Source organism: Mauremys mutica, chromosome 2 (genome assembly GCF_020497125.1).
Source record: "Mauremys mutica isolate MM-2020 ecotype Southern chromosome 2, ASM2049712v1, whole genome shotgun sequence".
NCBI lineage: Eukaryota > Metazoa > Chordata > Testudines > Geoemydidae > Mauremys > Mauremys mutica.
This window is the reverse complement of record NC_059073.1, coordinates 13,112,689-13,127,607: the sequence shown is the minus strand read 5'-3', so window position 1 is coordinate 13,127,607 and position 14,919 is coordinate 13,112,689. Positions and strand designations below refer to the sequence as shown.

The window sequence follows — 14,919 nt, the reverse complement described above, 5'->3', positions numbered from 1 at the left end:
TGTTAGGGGTCTTTGGAGTGGGGGCTTCTGGATCTGTGCACAGAGCCAGTAGACCAGAACTCCCACATTGGAGAAGCACCTAGGAGGCACCATAGCCCTTTGATCTACCCTTGAATTCAGGATGTGGGATTGAGGTGGATCCTTGCTGTATCTGGTTGCCCACATAAAGTAATTTACTCCAGGTTTGTGCAGTAGGGAAAGAGGAGAATAAGATGATAAGTATCATCCTGAGCACCTAATCATAAAGAATAGCAAGAACCACCAGTGGAATTTTAAAAATGGCTGACTAATTATTTTAACTTCTTAAAGAATAACTCATACAATTGTCTGATAATGTGCCAAATTTAAAGCCTGCAATGAATTTCTACACTGCTCAAAATACTAGAGAGAAAAGTGCAACTCACCTATCATAGAAATGCTATTGCAAATCAGCTAAATTTGTTTTAGTGGAGGCTTTTATAACCTGCTTAGTAATTACAAAGGGCTGAATTCTATTTTCAGTTACCAGTGTAATCAGGAATACCAGTATTTACACAACTATAACTGAACAGATTCTGGCCCACTGAATTCAACAGCAAGCCAGGAATAATAAACTAGCATGATGTACATATGACTGACTCATCCATTAACAGAATTTACTTTGTTGCTTCAGCCAAACAAAACGAGCAACAGCATGCTGTGCTAGAAGGTGCAGACCTGAACTTGTGCACAAAATTATGCACCTAAACCTTTTAGGCAGCAAAGTTGGGCATTTTCTGGCTTACTCAACATCAAACAGTTCTAGTCTATACAAAATATGGCACTGACACTAATTCTGGATGAGGCTGTTTGCCCACCTTGATGCTAGAGGTAAATGTGTTTGCTAGGGGAAGGGAAAGAGAGAGCTGAATGAAACAGAGCAAGAGAATGCAACTTAAAAAAATCTACATGCTTAATATGTACTTGACTTAGCATATGAGAACATTAAACAAAATCAAGTCAGCATAAACAACTTTCGGGTTTTTTTCCCCCACATCCTCTTCTAAAATTGTTTATGGTGTCACAATTAGTGCAATGGTTTATACATGTATTATGATGTATATGAACCCAGTGTGCAAACTAACAGAAGCATATATGTCTAATAATTATCAGTTTAATTAATACTTCTCCTAAGAGAATGGCAAAAATCTTACTCATACTATTGATCTTATGTATAACAAAGAGTTTCACTTTCTTCCACAAGTAAACTTCAACAGTTTCCTAAGAGTTATTTTTACTGCATAGATTATATTAAATTTGGCTAGCTAAACTATATAGAGTGAACCATTCTCCTCAATTTGAACTGCTGCTTCACCAATAATCAACAAATAAATAAAGAAGAATTGTTTTGTGCTTGAATGGATGGAGAATGTTGGTCTCACGGTGTATGTGTCTCTGAATGCACAGGTGAAACCTGGCATGTTGTGTGCATGCTGAAAAAGTCTTTCCAGAAATTACAAGCTATACAATATACACTGTATGTATCTCTGACCTCTGTCATATCCAAGTCAATTGCATATTCCTGCATTTGAATAATAATGTTTCCATGATAAGGTTTTAATGTCTAAAATCCAAAGCTTTCTTGATATGTTAACAGAAATATGATGAGCACGCCTTAGTAAATAAAATAAATAATAGCATCTAGTCTATCACATTAATACTGTGAAACATATAAAATTTACAAAAATTCAAACATAACAGTGAAGGATTGTACTGTATTTATCACCACAGACCCGTATTCTTTAGAAACTTTGGAAAGTAAGTGTCACAGTCCTATAGGACAAATTCTGTGATTAGCTGTCAGTATGATTTAAAAAAAAAAAAGTTTAAAAAAATTTAAATGGCACTTTTTTTTTTTTTTTTTTTTTTGCCAATCTCACTGGACCTATTAAAGGTTCAGATACAAGTTCATTTTTTTCTGAAATTATTTCATACGTCTATGAAAAACATCTTTAAATGCAGCACAATAAAAGACATTCAAGAACAAATTTCAGAAATACATTTGTTCTTAGACATACAGAATGATCCTGTAAGACAGTGGAGGACCAGAATTATTATCTTTTTGCACTTTGAAAATAAAACTTTTGTAAATGCATCCAGAATGATCAAGGCTTCATAAATACCCAAGTAGTGCTTTTCCTTTTCTTTCTTTGTTTTAAAAGCAAGCTCACAGCATCTGAGCCCGTCAAATTTGACGTGAATAAGGTATTTCCAAATTATTAACACACAAATAAATTGAATAGCAAACTACATGAAAAAGTTTTGTTTTGTTTTTAGCCCTGAGATCATAGCTTTTGATTTAACTACAAAATATGGGTCTGTTTTCTGACAAGCAGCTTAGAGATTTTGGCAAACCACATTTCCAACAACTGTGGGGTTTTGTACGGGTCTGCAGTTCATAATCAAGTCTGAAATTCCGGACGGAAGGCTTTCTTGCAAATGGAAAAAAACTAATAAAATAAAGATGCATCACTCATTGCTGGCTGTCACTGTAGCTTGGGCAACTGTTGGTCTAAGTGCAGCTGGTCTCACGTGAATCCAACTCTACTGAATCGCTAAACATTAAAACATGTCAAGCAAAGTACATGGTACGTAACGTGTCCTGATGAACTTGAACTGCTTTAGCAAGTGCTTGATGATCTCTGCCATTACTTTGACCAGAAGTGTGGCTTCCTTCAGCACTAAGACAGGGAAAAGAAAAGAGAAGTCCTATTTAATCTACCTCTCCTAAAATATATTATTTTATTTTCAAATAAAGCAACTCTTTTGAATATTGCCTCATCCTCTAAGAACCACAATTGGATCATTTAAGGAGCAAAACTGACTGGGATCTTGAAAAAGGGAGTACAGTTTTGCTTTCCCTGATGGAGGTAAGGTGCTGCTGTTCATAGCCACTGAATAAGAGGACCAATGGAAGGACCACTTCTGCACCCTTCCAGAGAATCCACCACCAAAGGTGTACAAGATTCCTTCATTCCAGAAGTTAACAACCCTTAAAACATATTGTGACAAAGTTCCTCCTCTACCTTGGTGGGTCCTGTGCTTATTGGCAGATTTGCTCACCTCAGTGATCTTCCCCACAGTCTGGGTCAACTCCTCCTGTGTCTGATCAGGAGTTGGGAGGTTTGGGGGGGAACCTGGGCCCGCCCTCTACTCCGGGTTCCAGCCCAGGGCCCTGTGGATTGCAGCTGCCTATAGTGCCTCCTGTAACAGCTGCATGACAGCTACAACTCCCTGGGCTACTTCCCCATGGCCTCCTCCAAACACCTTCTTTATCCTCACCACAGGACCTTCCTCCTGGTGTCTGATAACGCTTGTACTCCTTAGTCCTCCAGCAGCACAGCCTCTCACTCTCAGCTCCTGGTGCCTCTTGCTCCCAGCTCCTCACATGCACTTCCTCTCCTCTGGCTCCCCCCCGCCTGACTGGAGTGAGCTCCTTTTTAAACCCAGGTGCCCTGATTAGCCTGCCTTGATTGGCTACAGGTGTTCTAATCAGCCTGTCTGCCTTAATTGGTTCTAGCAGGTTCCTGATTACTCTAATGCAGCCCCTGCTCTGGTCACTCAGGGAACAGAAAACTACTCATCCAGTCACCAGTATATTTGCCCTCCACCAGACTCCTGTACCCTACTGGCCTGGGTCTGTCACATATCCCTCCCCCCTGCTCAACACCAAGGGGTTGGGCAGCTTGGGATGCCAGACAGTGCACACGTGACAAGCCATCAGCATTGCCGTGACGGCTCCCTGCTCTGTGTTGCACACGGAACTGGAAAGGTTGGAGGGATAAGAACCACCTGGTCACCCTTGTGTTCTTCTCCTTGTTCCGCTGCATCCATTGAAGAGGGGAATGGTCGGTCACGAGGACAAATCTGCGCCCAAGCAAGTAGTAGCGCAATGCTTCCATGGCCCATTTTACGGCAAGGCACTCTCTCTCCACCACTGCATATTTTTGTTCCCTCGGAAGGAGTTTCCTACTGAGGTAGAGAATCGGGTGTTCCTCCTCCCCGACCATCTGTGATAGAACGGCCCCCAACCCTACTTCCAATGCATCTGTCTGCAGGATAAATTCCTTGGTGAAATCAGGGGCTATCAGTACAGGGTTACTGCAGAGGCCAGTCCTTAGGTCTGTGAATGCTTCCTCTGCTGCGTCAGACCATCTTACCAGATCAGGTCCACGGGCTTTTACTAAGTCTGTCAGGGGGCTTGCCCTTATGGCAAAGTGGGGGATAAATCGTCGGTAATACCCCACTACACCTAGGAATGCCCGGACTTGTTTCTTGTGACGTGGTTGGGGCCAATTTTGGATGGCCTCCAACTTGTTCACTTGGGGTTTTACTAGATCTTTTCCCACAATGTAGCCAAGATATTTGGCCTCCGTAAACCCTACAGCGCACTTGACAGGGTTTGCTGTAAGGCCAGCTCACCTGAAGGTATCAAGGACTGCCTCCACCTTCTCTAGGTGAGTTTCCCAGTCTGGGGTATGAATGACCACATCGTCCAAGTAGGCAGAAGCATAACTGTTATGCGGGCGTAATAGCTTGTCCATGAGGCGCTGGAAAGTAGCTGGGGCCCCATGTAGTCCAAAAGGGAGGACAGTATATTGAAAAAGACCCTCTGGTGTAGAGAATGCAGTCTTTTCCTTTGCGTCTTCCGCAAGGGGAATCTGCCAGTACCCCTTTGTCAAATCTAGAGTAGTCAAGTACCGGGCATTACCCAGACGGTCCACTAGCTCATCTATGCGAGGTATGGGGTACGTGTCGAACTGGGATACTTCGTTTAGTCGCCGGAAGTCATTGCAAAACCTTGTGGTGCCATCAGGTTTGGGCACCAACAATGATCCCCAACTCCAGCATTTGTTTTACTTCTGCTTTTATTTCCTCCCTTTTGGCCGCTGGCACCCGATAGGGCCTCATTGTTATTCTGGCCCCAGGGTTCGTGACGATTGTGGTGATATGTCTCGGTTTTTCGACCCGGTTTTGTCGAGAACACATCTTGATTCCGGAAGATCATCTCAGACACCTCATTCTTCTGGTCTGGTGTTAAATTGGGAGACACTCTCACCTGTTTGGAAGGCTTGTTTTCCTGGGTTAGGTCTTTTTGGACAGATATGCATGCTTCTTGTGCATGCCAGGGTTTCAGAAGGTTGATGTGATAAATCTGTTCTTGTTTTCGGCGTCTTGGCTGCCGCACCTTGTAGGTTACTTCCCCCACGGGTTCAACCACCTCATAGGGGCCCTGCCATTGGGCCAGAAGCTTGCTTTCTGCTGTGGGTACCAACACCATCACCTGATCCCCTGGTTGGAACTGTCGGACTTTTGCCTGGCAATTGTAATAGGTTCTCTGGGCCTCCTGTGCCTTTTCCAAATGTTCCCGTACAATAGGGGTGACACGGGCTATCCGGTCTCGCATCTGTATTACATGTTCTATTATATTTCTCCCCTCATTGGGTTCCTCTTCCCAGATTTCTTTGGCGATGTCTAGTATGCCACAGGGGTGCCGCCTGTATAATAACTCAAAGGGGGAAAACCCAGTTGAGGCCTGAGGTACCTCCCGGATAGCGAACATAAGGTAGGGTAGTAGGGTGTCCCAATCCTTCCCGTCCCGACTTACCACCTTCCTTATCATAGCCTTGAGGGTTCGGTTAAACCTTTCTACCAATCCATCAGTCTGCGGATGGTAGACTGAAGTTCTCAGAGTATGTATATGGAGCAGTGTACAGAGGGTCCTTCATTAGTTTTGACATAAATGGGGTTCCTTGGTCTGTTAATATCTCCTTTGGTAGTCCCACTCGGGCAAAGATCCCCACCAGCTTTTTGGCTATCGTTTTAGAGGCTGTGTTCTGCAGGGGGATGGAATCTGGGTAGCAAGTAGCATAGTCCAAAACAACAAGTATATATTGGTGGTCCCGAGCCGTCTTTTCCAGGGGTAACACTAGGTCCATGGCTATTCGCTCAAAGGGGACCTCTATGATGGGAAGCGGTACTAAAGGTGCCCTCAGGTGGGGACGGGGACTGTGCAGCTGACACTCTGGGCAGGATGCACAGTACCTCCGCACTTCTTCATGTACTCCGGGCCAGAAGAACCGTTGTAGGACTCGTGCCAGGGTCTTCTCTACCCCCAAATGCCCCCCAAAAAGATGACTATGTTAATACAGCATTCTGGTGTTTTTGAGGTACTAGGATCTGCTGTATGTTCTGCCCCTGTACTGGTGCCAACCCGGTATAAGAGATTCTTCTTCATTATGAAGTAGGGTCCTGGTCCCTGGGTTTTCCTTTCCTTTCCATCTATTTCAGTCACCTCCTTCCTAATGTTGTTGTACCTTGGGTCTTCGGCCTGGTCCCGTCCAAAATTTCCTCTCCTGGGCCCAAAATCTAGGGGCCCAGTCTCTGTTGCCTCTACTGGTTCAGAAGCGTTAGGGTAGGGGTCAGACTCAGGTGCTTCTCCCTCCTGGGTGGCCTCCTTTTCAGCTGCTCGGGTCCGCCTACCTACGAGAGCAACCCTCTGGCTTTGAGTCAGTATTCGGGTTCCCAAGGCCTTAGCTGCCCTCCTTTCCCTTTTCAACTTTCTACCCTGTCTGGGAATGGAAAATAAATCTGGGGATATTTCAGAGAAGACTGGGGGTTGACAGTCTACTGTGGAGGCCTCACTAACTTCAGGGTTCCCCTTTTCCTCCAATCCTCCTACTGGGAGTAAGTTTCCAAACCCTGGGAAGTCCCTCCCTATGAGCCCCAGGTATGGGAGTTTAGGGACTACACCTACTGCTACCTCAGTTGTGTTCCCCTGAATCTCGAGTTTTACTGGGATGGTGCGGTAATAACCAACTGTCCCATGGACGAATGTTATCCCCGTACGCTTAGCCCGCAGCAGCTGACTACACTTCACAAGCTTCCCCGACACAAGTGTGATAGCACTCCCCGAATCAACCAGTGCTGTGGTCTCTACCCCATTTAGCTTTACTGGTCTGGTGTACATATGTGGGGTTAGTGAGACCCCCAACAAGGTGGATTAGGGAGCATGGGTCTGCCCAGTTCCCCAGGTTACACTGCTTCAGCTCCTCAGCATTGGGACACTGTGCAGCTATATGTCCCCACTCCCCGCAGGCATAACATCTGTATGGAGCCCTAGGCATTCCCCGGTCTCTTGGTTTGGGCAATCTATCATCATGATCCTCTTCTCCCTCAGTGCTCCGACTCTTTGTGGCCTCTGATGGGCCTTCAGCCCCTCTCTTTTTCCACCTGGGCCCTCCTGGTGGCCCAGTCACCCGAGCTCTAGGGCTTGGTGCTGCTAGTTTAACCCGGGTTGCCTCTTCCTTAACTGGTCGGGTCAGCTCCCTCGCCGTCCTTCGCCTCTCTGCCAGTGCAACAACCTCATCATAGGTGGAGGGTTCGTTCTGGCTTACCCAGGCACGAAAGTCTGGTGGTAGTCCCTTCATGTATCGGTCGATGACCAGAACCTCTAGTATCTCTTCTGGACTCTGGGACTCCGTTCGCAACCACTTTCATGCGAGATGGATGAGATCATACAATGGGGACCGCAGGGTTTTGTTTTCCTGGTACCTCCACTCGTGATACCGCTGGGCCCGCACTGCGGTCGTTACCCCAGATCTGGCCAGGATCTCTGCTTTCAGCTGGGGGTAGTCTGCTGCAGCCTCTTCAGGCAGATCACAGTAAGCCTTCTGGGCCTCCCCACACAGGAATGGGGCAAGAATGCCAGACCGCTGATCTTGAGGCCAGGCCTCCCGTAGGGCTGTCCTCTCAAAGGCCAGAAGGTATGCCTCTACATCATCCTCCCACGTCATTTTCTGCAGCCAATGGCCGGCCCGTATGATCTGCATCCCATCATGGCCGCGGTTCAGCTCTGTAAGGGTCTTTACCTGGTTTACCAGTTCCCGCAACATAGCTCGGTCTTGAGAAGCCTGGTCCATCAGCAGGCTATTAGTCTCTTGCTGCAGCTGCACTGCCTCCTGTTGGGCAGCTGCCTGGACACAGGTAGCCTCCTGCTGGGCCGCCGTAGCTTGTATCAATGCCCGCACTATGTCATCCATTGTGGTGAAAAAAAACAAACAAACACTCTACCTTTTTTTTTTTTTTAAATCACCCTCCTTCTGCGCTGTGCACACCAGATCCCACTCCTGACACCAGTTCTAACAAAGTTCCTCCTTTACTTTGGTGGGTTCTGCGCTTATTGGCAGATTTGCTCACCTCAGTGATCTTCCCCATAGTCTGGGTCAACTCCTCCTGTGTCTGATCAGGAGTTGGGAGGTCTGGGGGGAACCCGGGCCCGTCCTCTACTCCAGGTTCCAGCCTAGGGCCCTGTGGATTGCAGCTGCCTATAGTGCCTCCTGTAACAGCTGCATGACAGCTACAACTCCCTGGGCTACTTCCCCATGGCCTCCTCCAAACACCTTCTTTATCCTCACCACAAGACCTTCCTCCTGGTGTCTGATAACACTTGTACTCCTTAGTCCTCCAGCAGCACACCCTCTCACTCTCAGCTCCTGGTGCCTCTTGCTCCCAGCTCCTCACACGCACTTCCTCTCCTCTGGCTCCCCGCTGCCTGACTGGAGTGAGCTCCTTTTTAAACCCAGGTGCCCTGATTAGCCTGCCTTGATTGGCTGCAGGTGATCTAATCAGCCTGTCTGCCTTAATTGGTTCTAGCAGGCTCCTGATTACTCTAATGCAGCCCCTGCTCTGGTCACTCAGGGAACAGAAAACTACTCATCCAGTGACCAGTATATTTGCCCTCTACAAGACTCCTGTACCCCACTGGTTTGGGTCTGTCACAATATTTTAATATTTGAAAATACGTATAGGTATACTATAAAAAAAATAAAGAATTCTCTTCCTTCTATTTCACAAAGTTATATTATAAACATTCTTCTTTTTCAGATGCTATTATTCAATGGAAACCAAATTTACCCATGAACTGCTTAGAGAGAATGCCACAAAACCCAGATTAAAAAAGCTGCATACCTCCTTCCTGTTAAATTTTGTAGCACCTCATAACACCGTAACTCACCTATCATGTTCTTTATCCACCAGATGATACCTGGCTCTGAAGGCAACCAGGTGTGCATAGTATGCTGGTGCGGGGATTGAGACGGAACGAGTACAGCGTACATATGTATGACACAGCTGGTAGGTAAGAATTTGCAGTTCATCTGAAGAGAAACGATTGTCATCCCAGAGGACATGGTAATGAGAAGGTCTGCTTGTTCCCTAAGGGCAGATCACAGAAGTCATTAAAAAGGCTTTTCAGAAGTTCTCAATTTCCACATCTAGTAGGAAAAGCAAACAAAAACACTATATTTTAAGTATGTTACCTCTACTAAACCGCATGCTATCAAGCAAACTTGATTATCTTACCCAACATCCTCCTGCTGGATGGACAGAGGTTCTCAAGCACGTTTGTGATGACTATGCCCCACAGTCCAAGTTCTGGGGGTCAGGTTCAAAATATAAATTAAGGACACTAATGGGACTATGCTATCCGTCCTGACATGTTTCATTTAGGTGTTATTCACTTTAATGGAAGATAAATCTGATGTATTTGCATATGCATGCCCACCTGATAATGGTAATATGCAAGTGGGAACTCTGTTCTGTCACACACTGAACACATGCATTTTTTGACGGGTGTAGAGAAAGTGTGCAAGGTTGGCATGTGACTGTTTGCATCTCCAACATTCACTGTGTGTTGCCACTCTACCCTTAAAACTAACATTCTGAAGTCCAGTAGTACCTGTTTAATACAGTAACTCCTCACTTAACGTTGTAGTTATGTTCCTGGAAAATGCAACTTTAAGTGAAACGATGTTAAACTAATCCAGTTTTCCCATAAGATTTAATGTAAATGTGGGGGGTTAGGTTCCAAGGACATTTTTTGGGGGCAGACAAAAGGCATCATATACTGTACTGTACTGTGGTGGGGAGGTGCCCCTGGCTTACCCTTGGGGCTCAGGGCTGCGGGTGCGGGGTCTGGGAGGGAGTTAGGGTGCAGGAGGGCGCTCAGGGTGGGGTGCGGGTTCTGGGAGGGATTTATGGTGTGGGAGGGCGCTCAGGGTGGTGGTGCAGGAGGAGGCTCAGGGCTGAGGCAGGCAGGAGGTGCAGAGCAATTATTTGGGGCAGCTCCTATTTGGTGTAGGGGGTGTACAGGTGGCTCTGCACAGCGTGGCACTGCCCCCATGGCCGCAATTCTGGGAGCCGTGATTCTGGGAGCTCCCCCCGCCCAACCCAGCTTTGAAGAGGAAAGCGCCACTTCTCTCTGTCCGCTGGCTGCGCAGCTTCCCCTGCTCCTCCTGAGTCCTCTGGCCTGTGCTCGTGGGGCCGCATTCCAAAAAGGGCTCTAGAGCTGCGGTCCCTGGGCCCTGCAGTCCCTAAAGCCCCTGAGTTCTGGGTGGCCCTGCCTGCCGGAAGGAGGATGGCAGCTTCCCCGCTCATTCCCTCCCTCCCAGAAAGTCCTAAGCCCTGCCAAACAGCTGTTTGGCGGAGAGGGGAGCGCTGGGAGGGAGGAAGGGATGGGGAGGAGACGGAGAAGAGGAACTTGTGCAATGCTCCCTTGTAAAGTCAGCCAAATGACATAAGTGAGCATTGCACAACTTTAAATGAGTATGTTACCTAATGGAGCAGCGACGTAACTTCGAAACAACGTTAAGTGGGAGGACATTAAGTGAGGAGTTACTGAATCTTGTATTGGAAGAATCGCAAGGATAAAGAACTTGAAGGATCTTTCACATTAAGCCAGATATCCTTCCAGGTTTCTCTTGTGATAGTAAGGTTAAATTATTTTTCCCATTTTTTAAACTGACATTGAGAGGGTAAAGCAAAGCATTAAGCCAACTATAAATAATTCCTACAAAGTGAGTTTTGTTTCCATATTTCCAGTATATTGTTCTAGAGGCGAGAGTCGAAAAAGACCAATTGTCATCTATCCTTGCATGAAACCTTGAGCATAGCTGCTGAAAGAAGGAACTGTGAGACAATGGTAGCTGATATTTGTTGCGCACATAATCAAAGGAAGCCAGTCTATCACTCTGTATTATATCATTAATTTGTTCATAATTTTTCTATCCAAATTGTCTTAAGCATGGAGTTGGCCTTGATCCTGACACACAGGTTCTCTCATTGTGGCACGAGAAGACAATTAATACAATTGGATGCTGTAATCATCTTAATGCGTTGCAGGATGCCCCATGCATATGCAAAGACTGGATTTTTCTTAAGGGTGTGGGTAGCCCCTTAAAGTATATCAAAGAAAAGAGGGAACCAAATAGCATAGCTAAGCTTTTTTCAATTTCAAACCAGGCCGGTGTGTATACAGAACTACTGGATGGAAACCATCTTACAATAGGACGCATTTGGAATGCTAGATAATATAGATACAAATCTGGCAACCCCTTACCTCCAGTTGTCCAGGATTTTGTAAGACTCTTGTGTGACAAGCGTGTTTTTATCCCACGTAAATTACATGATAAGCCTATTTATTCAAGCAAGGAGCAAATGAGAGACCTTGAAAGGCAATAGGCTAATGATACAAGTCATTCTTGAGCAGATATTCATTTTGGCTATGTAAATCGCCCACTACATCGACTTAACTCCACCTCTGCGAGAGGTGTTGCGCCCCGGGCAACAGGGTTCCAGCTGTCAGTGCCCCACAATGCCTCACACAGTTAAGTCGGTGGAGGTGCTCCTGGTGAGGATGTGCACTACCGACAGAATATAGTGTGGACATGAAACACCATTTTAATTACTGTGGTGGCTGGACGTCGACTTGAGTAAACTTAATTTTGTAATGTAGACATACCCCTCAGTTTGTGTGTGCACGTGTGTAAGAGGATCTACAAAATTGTGGCTCTGATAAAAAAAAATCGCTCCGTCTGCTACATATTACAAGTGAATTCAAAGCAAGAGAAATTTTTTCCCCTTAAAATATTTATTTGTACAGGTGTAGAAGTGAGATAATTTTGGGGGGCAGGTACCTTGTTCTCTTTTTTGTCTGAAAAGTAACAATCTAAACAGATAACAAAACAGATGGAGCACAATAAGTGCATGACCTTTGAAATACAATATGCGCCATATTGGCCCCATTGAATTTAGGGGTAGGTGTGGGATTTTTGGGGTTTTTGTGTGTGCTAATTTATTAACATTCTTCAGAAGAATGGAACAACATAGTAGATAGCATAGACAAGAGTGAGAGGACATGATTAACACAATAAAAGCATACCTGAATACCAGCATGACTACAAAGGTAAAAGTCAAACTCTGATGGATGGGTGATTTTTGTGTCCACTGTAGTACCTGCTGGAATGTTTCCACTTTTTCCAACCTATGTGAACAAAATAAATCATAAAATACCATAAGGTGTATGACAGTTTACTTAATTTTTTTCCTTCCATTGGACAGTAAAAAATATATTCAAGGCAACAAACACCAAAAGTATAATATAAACAAGAATCCCAAAATATAAAAGTACTTTTTAAAAAACAAAACCCCAAAACACCAGGGACTAGAAAAAGTGACAATTTATTCAACCAGAAACCTGAAGTTGGGCTGCCACAATTCAGATGCACCAGTAAAAAAACAACAGGTTACTCATTCTTTTCTTCTAGCCGTCAAACTTCAATACTAATTGGTAAAATTTAGAGAAAGTTTCCTGCCACTGGCTGATCACCTGCCGTTATTTAACATTCCAAGACGGATTATTCCACTGTTGCCAGAGGAAGATTGGGAGGCAGGCCCCTTCCCTAAACTCAAGGTGTAATATTCAGATTTGTAAGCAAACAACTCTTAATTTTTTGTCAGTTCCCTAGCTGGGATCATGTCATCTATAAAGAAGTACACATATATATTAGTGCTGGGAGTCATTAATCTGAACCCACTACAAACTTCAAAGCAATGTAATTCCAATAATGCATCAAAAGAGGCTGATATTAAGCCATAGAGAGGACTGATTCAGAGGCCTGAGCATGGGATTAGGAGCCAGGAACTCCTCATTTCTAATACTGATTCCCTCTGTGACTTTGGAGAAATTTTGTTCTAATTTCTTCATCTCTAAAAAGGACAACACAAGTTCTTAAACAGACATGTTATTCTATACATATCTAACATGGGTGCAAACAGGGGTAGTTAAGATTTATAAAATATTTTCAAGATATATTAACAACATGAAAGCTGATGGTTTGAGTACGTGTAAATGAAATTCCATGTCTGCCATGTATAGACTTAAAAGAGGTGTCATTTCTCTGATGACAGTGGACTAGGAAGGGAAGTTTAGTGGACACAGAACTTTACCAGCTAAGATGGCTTCTTTATTACATGCAGACAATTAACTTTGCTCTAGAAGCTCTATTTTGGCCTCCAAGCCATTTAAAGGAAAACCCTAAGTGATGAAAATAGCCATATTTAGGTTTTAAGCTAACACAAAGCTTGAAGGTAAGCTGCAAACGTATTTTCAGTGTAGGGACTTTGGCTATGCCTATACTACCACTTATGTCAGTATAACTTATGTCGCTCATGGATATGAAAAACAAAGACCCCGCCCCCCCAAAACACCCCCCTGAGCAACATAAATTACACTGATATAGAGCACTGTCCACACCGGCCTGTCGGCAGCAGAGCTTCTCCCGTTGATGTAGCTACTGCTGCTCCTTAGAAGTGGATTAATTATGTCGATAGGAGAGGTATTTCCCGTTGGCAAAGAGGGGCTACGCTAGAGATTTTACAGCAGTGCAGCTGAATCAGTACAGCTGCACTGCTGTAAGCGCTCTAGTGTAGACTTAAATTTTAAAAAGATGTGTAGGCACATGATTAATGGACACTTACCGCTGCAGTTTAATTTTTTTTTTTTTAAACTTCACTTTTAAAAAAAATAAAAAATAAAAACAGAAATGAAGGTTTCCCTCTGAAGCCTGAGTGAAAGACACTACCATCTCTCTGACATCACTGCTATTTGCATGCCAAAACATGCACATTAATAACAGGTTGCTCAGGAGAGGGAAAAGAACCATAGCCAATGCCAGCACAACTAGAAACTAAGGCTGTCGATTAATCGCAGTTAATTCACGCGATTAACTTAAAAAAATTAAACATGATTAATTGCACTGTTAAACAATAAAATACCAATTGAAATTTAATAAATATTTGTGGATGTTTTTCTACATTTTCAAATATATTGATTTCTATTACAACACAGAATACAAAGTGTACCGTGCTCACTTTATATTATTATTTTTTATTACAAATATTTGTACTGTAAAAATGAAAAACAAAAGAAATACTATTTTTCAATTCACTTCATACAAGTACTATAATGCAATCTTTTTATCGTGAAAGTGTAACATATGAATGTAGATTTTTTTTTGTTACATAACTGCACTCAAAAACTCAACGATGTAAAACTTTAGAGCCTACTAGTCCACTCAGTCCTACTTTTTGTTCAGCCAATTGCTAAGACAAACAAGTTTGCTTACATTTATGGGAGATACTGCTGACTGCTTCTTATTTATGTCACCTGAATGTGAGAACAGGTGTTCACATGGCACTTTTGTAGCAAGGTATTTACGTGCTAGATATGCTAAACATTTGTATGCCTCTTCATGCTTCAGCCACCATTCCAGAGGACACACTTCCATGCTGATGATGCTTGTTAAAAAAAAATGTGTTAATTAAATTTGTGACTGAACTCCTTGGGGGAGAATTGTATGTCCCCTGCTCTGTTTTACCCACATTCTGCCATGTATTTCATGTTTTAGCAGTCTCGGATGACAACCCAGCACATGTTTGTTTTAAGAACACTTTCACAGCAGATTTGACAAAATGCAAAGAAGTGACTAATGTGAGATTTCTAAGGCTAGAAAAAGCACTCGATCCAAGGTTTAAGAATCTGAAGTGCTTTCCAAAATCTGA

At 44.1% G+C, this 14,919-nt stretch overlaps 1 protein-coding gene across 4 annotated transcripts in view; it reads right to left on the bottom strand.

Moving 5' to 3' along the window:
• Positions 1-883: 883 nt before the first annotated feature.
• AGO2 (argonaute RISC catalytic component 2) overlaps positions 884-14,919 on the bottom strand; it is a 122,855-nt gene continuing 108,819 nt past the window's right edge. For all 4 annotated transcript variants that reach the window (XM_045007412.1, XM_045007413.1, XM_045007415.1 and 1 more), the window contains 3 exons: positions 12,239-12,340; positions 9,035-9,234; positions 884-2,699 (listed from right to left, as the gene is read on the bottom strand). In XM_045007412.1, the coding sequence (XP_044863347.1) occupies positions 2,591-2,699; positions 9,035-9,234; positions 12,239-12,340 (411 nt within the window). In that variant the 3' untranslated portion in view covers positions 884-2,590. The remainder of the gene's footprint in view (positions 2,700-9,034; positions 9,235-12,238; positions 12,341-14,919) is intronic.